At 51.9% G+C, this 12,141-nt stretch overlaps 4 protein-coding genes across 4 annotated transcripts; 2 read left to right on the top strand and 2 right to left on the bottom strand.

The window, feature by feature from the left end:
* Positions 1-84: 84 nt before the first annotated feature.
* Positions 85-1,190, bottom strand: DEU56DRAFT_747055 (uncharacterized protein; the record flags this gene model as incomplete). The annotated part of the gene is made up of 3 exons (XM_041349248.1): positions 85-393; positions 453-950; positions 1,005-1,190. 3 exons carry the CDS (start codon positions 1,188-1,190, stop codon positions 85-87), a joined length of 993 nt encoding a protein of 330 aa, XP_041202595.1.
* A 710-nt stretch (positions 1,191-1,900) lies between these two features.
* On the top strand, positions 1,901-2,371 carry DEU56DRAFT_918481 (uncharacterized protein; the record flags this gene model as incomplete). Its single annotated transcript, XM_041358126.1, has 3 exons — positions 1,901-1,986; positions 2,041-2,139; positions 2,191-2,371. 3 exons carry the CDS (start codon positions 1,901-1,903, stop codon positions 2,369-2,371), a joined length of 366 nt encoding a protein of 121 aa, XP_041202594.1.
* Positions 2,372-3,577: 1,206 nt separating this feature from the next.
* On the top strand, positions 3,578-4,886 carry DEU56DRAFT_760912 (uncharacterized protein; the record flags this gene model as incomplete). The annotated part of the gene is made up of 4 exons (XM_041350480.1): positions 3,578-3,625; positions 3,656-3,853; positions 3,923-4,492; positions 4,554-4,886. The coding sequence occupies 4 exons, from the start codon at positions 3,578-3,580 to the stop codon at positions 4,884-4,886; spliced, it is 1,149 nt and encodes a 382-aa protein (XP_041202593.1).
* A 655-nt stretch (positions 4,887-5,541) lies between these two features.
* On the bottom strand, positions 5,542-5,941 carry DEU56DRAFT_747101 (uncharacterized protein; the record flags this gene model as incomplete). The annotated part of the gene is made up of 2 exons (XM_041349251.1): positions 5,542-5,703; positions 5,759-5,941. Coding segments are annotated over 2 exons (345 nt in total), but the record flags the coding sequence as incomplete, so codon positions are not given.
* Between the last annotated feature and the right edge of the window lie 6,200 nt (positions 5,942-12,141).

Here is a 12,141-nt window from a genome sequence, read left to right as displayed (position 1 = left end):
AGTCAAGTGGTTTTTTACAAATTCAATGCCCATTAATTCAATTTAATTGTGTCAATCAACTGCAACTACAGCCCACTGCCTGATTCATGCACACGAGCAAGTGCGACCACAGTTTGTGCACGGGTCACTACCTGCTCGGTCCGGGTTGAAGTAGTCTTCTCTCTGGAGGAGAGGTGCATCATTCCACGAGAGGAGGTATTTGAAGATTGTTCCAGGGTTGTCGAAGTTCTCCGCCCAGCCTCCCCATGTGCAGATCTGCCGGAGCGGCCACCTTAGCACCATCGCAAGATACTGACAGCCTCCACGGCGGAACGAGTGGGTGCCATAGGGCCGCGGATCAATGCCGATGTCCAGGAGATTATTGCGAAAGCACTCCAGGAAGGAGTCCGCGGTCTGAGGGCATGATGTATCAGCAGCGCGGCCACACCATGCAAACCACGAGCATTCCTTACCATTGCATCGTGCGGACTGGCACTGACTCCATCTCTGCCCATTTTTTTCCGAAACACGTACCCATTCACGTCAATGTTGAGCTCCCGACAACGCCACCACCAAGCTGCCCACAGGCGAACTGGACACATCCAAGGCTTCTCTCGGTTTTCGTACAAGTAGAATGGCACGATGCCCCCATATTGATGCGTCTTGCGGAAGGGAAGCATGAGATGAACACGCCGAAGATGCTGAGGTTGACAGTGTTCAAACTGAACATCATTCCAGGTGATCCGAAGGACTTCCTCGAAGCGAAGCAACACGAGCATGGCCGTGTTGAACATCAACTGAAGCATTAAGCGGGTGGTCGAGCCAGCCCAGTTCTGGGGTGCCTGTGCTTTCCTTTTTTTGGATGCTGGTCCGAGATCATCATCGACAAAGCTGATGTTATGCTCGTACAGTTCCTTCATGGTTTGTTCATCGATGGCGCGGGCACTGGTCACCACCTCACCTGCACGAACCTGTTCCTAGAATGTGAGAACACGGGCCACAAGCATTGGGATGTGAGTGCTGACCTTCCGACGACCAAGGCTGATCATATATTGCGATACTGTGACAGAGAGTGAAGGGTTTCCCCTGAAATGGCCTGGTCGTAAAGAGTCCTCCAGCCATGGTTGTGTGCCACGTCCATGGTCACGTCCGTACTTGTGGCTGATCGCGGCACGCATCTTTTGTGCGGTGGCATACGTGACACGTGTCATAGTCAGCTCTTTTGCTTTTCCAGTGAATATATCAACGTCGTCAGCTCTGTTAATGCATTCGCCGTCAGCATGCATGAACGTGGCAGTGAATGCAAGACACAAACTTGTCCATGATCCACATTGCAATCCATTCTGGAAAGTCGGCAGGGAGATCTGGGTAGAGGTCCTCGACATCGCTGGCATGCTTAACCTTGTCAACGTTGCAGCAGAAGTTTTTGAACTGCTCCCAAAGCCTGAAAGCAAGGCAATTAGATGTAGAATATGGCTGGGACGTGAAGATGTTCACCTTTTGTATTCAGACAGCGTGTTGCTCACGATGATGTTCTGTGAGGCCGTCTTCAAGTTCTTCAACATCATGTCACTGTCTAGCTTGCGCTTTTTCGAGGGTTCCGCTGGCTGGCGTAAGTAAGTGCCACTCGATGACTGCTGCTTGTCGTCAATGTCAGCAGCAGCCATCAATGACTCGATCTCCTCCTCCTGGTCATTGGCAACAGCCTCGTATGTTACCATTGCTGCAGCATCAGTAAGGTAGCGCTTTGCACCCCCTAGAGGAGGTGTGTGCAGCTCCATGGCGTGAGATATGTCGTCGACGGTGGTGGCCGTGGTGCAGACGGTAGTAGTGGTATCATTAAGCAGTGTGATCGCCGAGAATTGAACCCCCTATCTCAGGAGTTCGGCTAAAACATCTCTCTTGTCACCCACTCGTCAGTATGCCTCCCGCGGAGATCATCAGCCTCCCTGTCCTGGGGAAAATGCTTGGAGCCAATGAGCAGCCAGAGATGGTGGATTTTTGCATGTGGATTCTATTTCACTCACCATGATGAAGGTAGCGGCTGACTCAAAATCACAGACGGCAGGACACGACAGTGAAGGTGCTGAGAGAAAAGCTCAAGGAATATGGCCTCCAGTCTACTGGAAAGAAAGTCGACCTCATCGAACGACTGCGTGAGTATGCGACTGACGACAGTAGCTGGAGACTGTGAGTTGATCATCAGGCTAGGGCTCCGTCTGATGTTCCTGGCAAGTTGACCGTGCTTCACAGCCTCTTCCAACCCACACAAAAGGGCACGAGAGGAAGCTACACCGGTAAACGAATGGCGAAATTGTCAGCACAGCGCATCACGTCTAGTGATGTGCACGGCCCGGCCCGGCTCAAAAGCCGGGGCCACGGCTCGGCTTGATTGGGCTCAGGCTCACTGAGATTGCAGGCCGAGCCTTCCTTGACGGCTCAGGCTAGGCTCGGCTCGGCCTAGGCTTAGGCCGCGGCTTGCTATGCAAAAAATTGTGTGATATCATTAACGGCTGTCGAAAATGCACGGGCACCAACGTACATGAAAATGAGTCCAAACGAGTGCATGCAAGTCCAGATGAATGCATGCAAGTGCAAACAAGTGCAGACAAGCCCAGACGAATACAGACAAGCCAGGGCAAGTCCAAACGAACGCAGACAAGTCCAGACGAATGCAGATGAATGCAGACAAGTCCAAACGAGTGCAGGCAAGCGCAAATGAATGCAGGCAAGTCCAAACGATTGCAGGCGAGTCCAGATGAATGCAGACAAGCCAAGTCAAGTCCAAACGTTTGCAGACAAGCCCAGACGAATACAGACAAGCCAAGTCAAGTCCAAATGAGTTCAGGCAAGTCCAAGCGAATGCAGATGAGTTCAAACGAATGCAGAATGAGTGCAGGCAAGTACAAGCGAATGCAGACGAGTCCAAACAAGTGCAGGCAGGCCCAGATGAATAGAGGCAAGTCAAAACGAGTTCAGGCAAGTCCAGACGAATGCAGACGAATGCAGAAGAGTCCAGACGAGTGCAGGTAAGTCTAGATGGATGAGAATGCCAAGGGACAAGCCATAATGAACCAAAATGAGGCCAGGCAAGCCCAGATGAATGAGAACGACGAGGGACAAGTCAGAACAGGTGTACACAAGCTGGAATGAGTGCAATATGAGCACGAGTGTGAAGATACGAGTGGTGAATGAACAGGATGCAAGCATGAATGACCCGTTCCGAACAAACAAAGTGTCACGTGCAACAATTTATAAATGAGTATGTGTAAGTGAGAACACGCAGAATTACATACGAACAAATGCAGATGCACGCAAACGAGCAGAAGTACTCAAATACTCATCTATGATCTGCCAGTGTTACTCCCATTGAAAGCCGTGGCTCGAGGGCCCGGCTCAGGCTTACAGATACCTCAAGCCGGGCCTTGAGCCCTTATGGGCCGTCCTCAAGGCTCGGCTTGGCCCGGCCTAAATGGGCTCGGCTTGGCTCGGCCCACGGCCTGAAGCCGGGCTTTGCACATCACTAATCACGTCGCAGTTTGGGGAGCACGAGCTGACTTTAGTGCAGCACAAGAGCAAGCGGGGTGGCATCAGCCGCATGGTGCAGAGTCTCACACCCGCTGACATCAACAGCAATGATGCTTGGGTAAGTCTTGAGGCCTCTGAGTGTTACCAGCGCATGCTAACGGGCGAGATTGGCAAGGCAACTGAAGTCCTGCAAAACATCGAAGCCTGGCAGAGCAAGCCTACTACCACACGACAAGTCACTGCGCTGCCCGCTCCTTCACCACCGACAGAATCACCATGCTCGACTCAGCCCAACTTGAGGAACCCACAAATATCACTTCCTGACGAGGCTGAACTGACCGCTGAGGTGCGCTTGTGTCTTGTTTGGTGGAACGTGCGCATCAGCGCCAAATTAGCTAAATGAATTCCTTATCAGGATGGTCGAAGCTTGAGTTTGCGCTTCAGACGCTTGGAGCGTACCGTCGCAGGCCTGGAGGACACACTCATAGAGCGCGCATATGACCTAGAGATTGGGATCAGCAAGAGGGTTGCTCGTGAAATCGCCCCCCTCTTCAACCACGCCAACTTCGATCATGCGTCAGGCAACAGCGTGCCTCAGCACCCACTTTGGCCTCTTCAGCCTGCAGACCAGCCTGCAGCACCCACTGTACCGACTGTGACTCGCCCAGTGGTGTCTGCATTGTCGATGCAGGCCGTCACCAACCCAGTCCCCGTACCTGCACACACCATCCCACCAAGAAATCTTGCCGTCGTCCAGCTCGAAGATGGAGAGCTGGCATTTGACAAGACCGCTGTCATGCGCCCACCGGCGGTGCAGTTCTCAACTGACGTCAGTGCTCTGTTCAGAGAGTGGCACTGCTCGACGTACCTGGTCGTGAATGGGCGCGGAATCCCCATCAAGTACTGGGGGGAGGTGTACAAGAAATGTGCGGGGGAGAACAGCAAGGCATGGGCGCTGCGAAAAGTTCAGTGGGGGCAATGGAAGGTGAGTTATACTTAGTACTCACGCACAAGACCTTTGGACCACTGATCCATTTGAACCACAGTTCATCGTCGAGGAGCGGTCACGTTTCGCGTCAGACGACGCATTCTGGGCAGCATGGAGTGACGCCAGTGGACAGCGTGCTGGATACACCCAGATCTGCGACACTCTGCAACGTCAGCGTGTGCAACGAGATGCACAGGACGCCGCAGCGGCTCGCACATTCTTTGGTGGCAGCCTCGGCCACTCAGATGCCAAAGGGGCCTTCACATACCTGAAGTCTGGTGTGGCAAGGCTGATGAGCAAGGATGTCGACGTTGCTCGCAAGTGGAGGGACTTACTTGCCGCAGACAGCGCTCTCGCCCAGCGCTGGGAGGAGACGTGCAGCCCTCGCTAGTGAGTTGGTACGACGACGACGACAAACGATGACAAACGACCGACGACGACGACGACGGACCAGCGTGTTTTTCCCGTTGTTTGCACTCGGACTCGAAGTTCCACTGGTGCACGCCTCTCCACCACCTACCTTTGGCCTTTTCCTTCCCTGTTCCCTCTTCCGTTTGTGTCTGCTCCTTCCGCACGCCCAGGACGGCATTATTGTTAATTCGAACATAGTACACTAACTAACTCCCCCACTAAACTCCCTAGCTAATTTGTACCTACCTAGAAAACCAACCACCTACCTACTTTGATGAATAATACACCTTTCCTGCATTCTCGCTTTCACCCCGGCCCTTCAAACGACGAAACGCGCAGCATCCGCCTCGTTTGCCCCCCTTCCCCCTCCACCAGGTTATGGGTCTGGTGCCAGGGGTCCCGCCACCTCAAACCGTGAACCACACCGCAAATCTCCCACGGCCGACGGTGAATTTCTCCCAGGAAGCTTGGTGACGAGACAATGAAATATGCCCGACTATATTTGATTGTGATGTCCAGTAGCTAGATGACATTCAGACTGCGCTATCCATAAGGACGGCGGACTTGCTGTGCTTCATCAGGGCTTAGGTTAATAGGGGTCATGGAAGGTATTAGATCTTGCTCTGAAGATGTGACTATTGAGTCGCGCCCAGACCCAGCTTCGTGTTCTTGATGATGGCTGTTAAAGGCGCATCAATCCCAATGGAGGCATTGCCACTAATCCTGTCTCCTTCTGCCCACCTCGTCGAAGCAAGCATCCTGAACCCAATATTCGTTTCTCCGATCTTTGGAGCAGCCTACGAACGGAGAATGTAAGAGCTGCGTTTCATTCAAAATGGAGGAACCCCATACCTTGCCAACTTTGTCTCCATCTTGGTGTCGGGGCATCTTATCATTATCAAATCTGCCTCCATGTCTTTTCATGACATTCCTGACTTTATGTCCATCAACAGCTCGAGTCTTCGTGGACTTGATGAGAGTAGTATATCTCCAAGCTCCCTTGCCTTTACTCTGACTCTTGAGGTTAAACGAATCCTGACATCCTTCCGCTCCCGTTCATCAGCATCCCTCAATCACACTTCAGAACTAATATTCCAAACGACCGTTAGAGATGTGGTACGACTGCCCTGCCAGTGGGCGTGGATCTCGGTGAAAGGTGGTAGGGATTGGAGCGAGGGTACACCAAAATGTCGACGGGTTGTGAGTGAAGATGTGAAATGAGAGCGACGAGAAGATGTATACCCATTGAGGCTCTCCATTGCCTTCGCGGGAGCTAGCCCACGAGGCACATTTCTGATGGGCCGACCTTATGTATGTAAAATGATACGTCACCTAACACCGGGGGCGCCAACTCCCGGAACTTCGATTTCGAACGCTTCAAGTTACGTCCATCAACCCCAGTGAAAACTGCCTGTGCTGGAAACAGCCGGCAGATGCTGAGACCTGTATTTCCCTTTTCGTCCTATGGCCGTTCGTGCTGGTCTGTGCTACTTTATACTTTCACATCATTTTGTATACATTGCGTCGTACACATATACACCATTGCATTGCACAACCACATCCCACGCATCGTCGCATCGTCGCATCGTCGCATCGTCGCATCGTCGCATCGTCGCATCGTCGCATCGTCGCATCGATCGCATCAAGTACACTACGGTAATGTCGTATTGCTGCTATCGCACAGCTTTCGCAGTACACTACGGTAACGTCGTTTCAACCTAGTAGTAGATATACTCCTCCTCTCAACGACCCTCCTCCTCTCAACGACCCTCCTCCCGATAACGAACATCAGATTGATGTTGGGCCTAGGGTTAGGCCCAACATCGACATCGACTAGCTCACCCAGAGCGCGGTGATGCAGAAGATGCAGGACACCATGGTATTTGTGAACCTACTCCGAAATGCCTCGCTCGAGGACCCAATTGCGAAACTGAGTAGCGATGTCCTGGAAAGGCTGCGCAACCCGCACCGAGAACCTGGAATGATCGAGAGCCCCGGAGTTCGGCAGAGCATATCTATGTATCTTGCCCTTGAACACTCTTCTCAAGATGCCTACAACCGGATATGTAGAGCTACAACACGCAACTTTGAGGGTGCAGAGGGAGTTGATGAGATACTAAGTTTTTATGCCGTCGAGAAGTTCATTGTGAAATACACCGGAGTCGAGTCTGTTGAGCATGATATGTGCCCAGACTCGTGTATCGCATTCACTGGTCCGTATGCTGATGAAGACAATTGTCCCTTGTGCGGGACATCTCGCTGGGACCAGGCGAAAATGCAAGCAAGCGGCGGACGGCTAAAGGTCGCTGCGCAAAAGTTCATCACCATTCCAATAGGCCCGCAACTCCAAGCCGTGTACCGGAACCCAGAGAGTGCGCAAGATATGCACTATCTCCATCAACGCACGCAGGAAATCTTCGCCGAGTTAGAGCGCACAGGCCGAATTCCCGTTATAGACGACATCGCGATGGGTTATGACTACCTCGACATGGTTAACGACGGGCACATCAAGGAAAACGACATTATCCTCATGGTCTCGCTCGACGGGGCCCAACTCTACGAAAGCAAACAGTCGGACTGTTGGATGTACATTTGGGTTATCGTCAATATCGCCCCCGACAAACGTTATAAAAAAATACATGTCCGACCTGGAGGATTCATACCAGGGCCCAATAAGCCCAAGAATCTCGACTCTTTCCTCGTCGTGGGCATGCACCACCTGGCAGCTCTCCAGAACGAAGGTCTTCCAATTTGGGATGCGTCTCGCGACGCTCATTTTATTTCTGACCTCCATCTCCTTTACACGACGGCCGACGGCCCTGGCCTCGTATATTGGGACGGCATGGTCGGCCATAGTGGCAAGAATGGGTGTCGTCTATACTGCGGCGTGAGGGGCAGACGAAAAACTCGCGGAAGTCACTACTACCCCGCTCTCCTCAAGCCGCATAGGTGTGCTCCTGGTAGCGGACATCCTGATATTCAGGTGTTCAAGATTCCACCAGGAGGGTCGGACGAATATGCCGAAAACTTACGTCTGCTCGTAGCGTCTCCGAACCAGCGCCAGTTGGACAAAAATAAGACCCACACCGGCATCACCAAGCCCCCCCTAATTCTCGGCCTCAAACCTACCCACTGTCTCGGAGTTCCTCACTGTATGACGACGGACATCATGCACATTGCCGGCAATCTCAGTGACCTCAACATCAGTCTCTGGCGTGGAACAATGGACTGCGGCCCATCGGATGATGTGGATAGGTGGGATTGGGCCATTCTCAAAGACCGAGATGCCTGGGAAGCTCATGGTAGACTCGTTGAGGCGGCAGGACCATACCTCCCCGGATCTTTTGACCGCAAGCCACGGAACATCGCCGAGAAGCTTAATATGAGCTACAAGACCTGGGAGTTCCAGCTGTATACTTTTGGTCTCGGTCCTGCCCTTCTTTACGGTGTCCTCCCCCAGCCCTATTGGCTAAACTACTGTAAACTCGTTCGTGGTTTCCAGCTCTTATGTCAGCATCACATCACCACTGAAGATCTTCGACACGCGCACGTTCTTCTTTGCAACTGGGAGAAAGAATTCGAAACATTGTATTACCAGCGTCACGAAGATCGACTACAGTTTATCCGGCCATGTGTACATCAAGTCAACCACCTTGCTCCCGAGACTCTACGTAAGGGGCCTCCGATTTGCTATGCGCAGTGGACCATGGAGCGCACAATTGGAAACCTCGGCCAAGAAATTCGACAACCGTCAAATCCTTACACTAACCTCTCACAAGAGGGACTCCGACGTTGCCAAGTCAACACACTACTTTCTGTCTTGCCTGAGCTCGACGAGCCTCCCAAGGGCCTCCCTACCGGTTCAGTCAACCTCGGAGATGGTTATGCTCTCTTACGGAAACGTGACCGGTACTTTCGTCTACCAGATCCAGAGCATGCTGAAGTATTTGCTCGTTTCCTCGGAGCAGGGCAGGTACTTCAGCGGATCAAAAAATGGGCACGTCTTTTGCTGCCAAATGGGCAGGTTGCTCGTTCCGCTTGGCGAGAAACCCTCAAGCCATTGGATAAGATACGTATTTCACGGAACGTAAAGGTGCGCCCGTAATTTATTGTCTACTACTAACTAATTCTAATGCTTGTATTTAGATTGATCTTGACGGACAGACTCGCTTCGGCGAAGTCTTATATTTTACACGACTATCTGTTGAAGCAGATCCTGGCCACGAAGAAGACTGGCAGTTTGCAAATGTCGCGTTGATTCAGTTATATTCTCCCCCCGACGAGCCACTTCTCAGAATCTCATCTCAAACTGTTGCTTCCTGTGTATAAGAATGACAAAATAATATTCACGCGGATCTGTAAGGAACAGATACTCAGTCGTTGCGTGAATGCAAACGTCTTTTGGTATATTTACCTGTAAGGAACAGATACTGTACGTAGCATTTAGTAAGGTAAATATACGAGTCGAAAAGGAGTTCCTTACCTCAGTCGTTGCGTGAATGCAAACGTCTGAGGTTCTAACGTGAAAACTGCGTGAACTATATAATCGCGAATGCTCTTGTTTGAACGTATAAGTAAGTGAGACAAACGACAAAAGAAATATGACAGAACAAGAGCGCATATCAGGAACATACATGTCGAAACGAAAACAATAAGGGCGATGACGTTACACCTCGGCTGCGAGCGTGCTTGCGTATTCCAACACTCCCCCTCAAGCCGCGCGTAGTCCGAGTTGGGAGGCGAAGTGTTTAACTTTGGGAGAGGGGAGAGCCTTCGTAAGGGTGTCAGCTATCATGTCTCCCGTAGGACAGAAGATTAAGCGTAGTTTCCCGTCCTCGATTACCCAGCGAATGAAATGAAAGCGCACGTCGATGTGCTTGGTGCGTGCGTGGTATTGGTGATCCTTTGTAAGGGCAATGGCGGACTGATTGTCAGAGAAGAGGGTAGTTGGTTCAGTGATGGGGTCGAAAAGGTCTCCAATGAGCGAACGTAGCCATAAGGCTTCCTTTGCAGCGTGAGTAGCGGCCACATACTCGCTTTCAGTTGTTGAAAGCGAAACAATCTCTTGACGTTTCGACGACCAAGATACAGCGCCGCCATCTATCAAGAAGGCGTATCCAGAGACTGCGCGGCGGTCTTCCGCCATACTTCCATCTGCATCGGCAAAACCAGTGAGCGTGCTCTCTACTCCTCCATACGTTAGGCGTAAATCCTTGGTTCCAACCAAGTACCTGTAGATACGGCGAACGGCGTCCCAATGAGATTGTCCAGGGTTTTGGGAAAAACGGGATACGGTCGTTACCGCGTATGAGATGTCAGGGCGAGTCCCAAGGGATGCGTACATGAGAGATCCTACTGCTTCTCTATATGGTATGTGCCGCATAGCGGCGTACTCTGCTCCAGTCGATGGTGATTGGTCTGAGTGCAACTTGATGTGCGGTTCCATTGGACAGGACACTGGTTTGAGGTCCTCAAGGCCGAAACGACGAACGATAGAGTCGATATAGGATAGCTGGGAAAGGGAGATGGTACGGTGGTCGCGATTCCTGGTTACTTCTATCCCAAGGAGCCAGTGCAACTCGCCTAGATCAGTGATCTCGACGTGGGCACGGATGTCGTTTTTCAACTGGGCGATAAGGTCCAGAGACGATGCAGCGAGAGTACAATCGTCAACGTGGACAACGATGATGATGCGCTCACCAGTCTTCGGCTTCTTGAAGAAAACAGCTTGATCCACCTCACACTGCTTGAACCCTAACTTCTCCACGAGGATTTCCACTAACTTCTGGTACCAGCGTCTGCCGCTTTGTTTGAGGCCGTATAGAGTTTTGCGCAAAAGGCAAACACGATGGGGAAATTCCGGTGAGGCAAAACCCGGTGGCTGTTGCATGTAAATGACTTCATCTCCAGTTAGCTCACCGTTTAGGTAAGCACCTTTGATATCGATCTGGTGTATCTCCAAGTCTAATCGTGCAGCCAACGCTAGGACGGTTCGGATGGATGCCAGTTTGGCAACTGGTGCGTAAGTATCGAAATAATCGACTCCAGGGACTTGCGAGAAACCCTGGGCGACGAGGCGTGCCTTGTGACGAACAATATTGCCGGCCGCATCTTTCTTGGCCCTAAACACCCATTTCGACCCTACTATGTTGGCGCCAGCAGGAGGGTCTACTAACTCCCAAGTTCCGGCTGTTGCAAGGGTGGTGAGTTCTTCTCTAATTCCTCCTTCCCACAAAGGCCAATCTGGACGTCGTTTAGCCTCAGCAAGACTAGTGGGTTCAAGTGCTTCAGCTTCTGCGGTGAATTCAACAAGTGCTAGTGAGAGTTCTGCGACGTCGTCTTCTTCTTCCAGGATGGCCATGAGTTGTTCTGCTGCTTCCTCTCCAACAAAGTGAGTCCTTTCTTCGGCTGTGGTTTCTGGTGTAGGGAGCTGAACTCCTTTTGGGACAGGACCGCTTCCATCGATTATGTCCAGGACTCGTCGACTTGGTTTTCGAACTCTCTTGGCGACTATATTGAGGATCGGGGAAGCTGATGGGATGGGGATCTTGGAGTGGGGAATGGCAGTTGGAGTTCTTGGGATGGTGGCTGGTGGGGTAGGGTCAGGAGGTGAGTAAGATGGCGACGATATCATCGCGTTTGGGCTCTGATCTTCTTCCTCCCCCTCGCGAGGTGTCGTCGTGACCTCCGTGGAGTCCCAATAGACATTTCTTTCAACAGCCACTGACCGTTTGGAGGGCCAATATACCCTGTGCCCATTCCTACTCGCGTCATCTATCCCTAGCCATCGTCCTTCCTCAACACGCCCCCCAAGCTTGGTCCCGCCCTCAGTACGCACCCAAACTCTAGAGCCCCATGGCCGAACATTGCGCAAGTCTGGCTTTCTCCCGGTGGCTGCTTCAAGAGGTGTGGCACCGTCCAAAGCTTTGGTAGGTGTCCTATTCTTCGACCATACGGCGTGACGTACAGCTTCGCCCCATAGGAAGCGAGGGAGTCCACTCTCGTGTAGCATGGCCCGTACCTTCTCAAGTAAGGTACGGTTCAATCGCTCGGCCACTCCGTTATGTTGAGGAGTGTCATGTACGGTAAGCTTGTGCGTAGTACCGGCGGCCTTGAGATGCGTGCTGAACTCTTTACCTAGGTATTCACCACCGCGATCAGAGTGCAAGGTCTTGATGCGAGCGTTCTGTTGGGTGCTGCACCAACTCTCAAAATCCTTGTATGCCTGGAAAGCT

This window comes from Suillus clintonianus, assembly GCF_016758775.1.
Source record: "Suillus clintonianus strain FC179 chromosome Unknown DEU56scaffold_134, whole genome shotgun sequence".
In the NCBI taxonomy this organism is placed as follows: Eukaryota; Fungi; Basidiomycota; class Agaricomycetes; order Boletales; family Suillaceae; genus Suillus; species Suillus clintonianus.
This window is presented reverse-complemented; position numbering and strand designations above follow the sequence as displayed.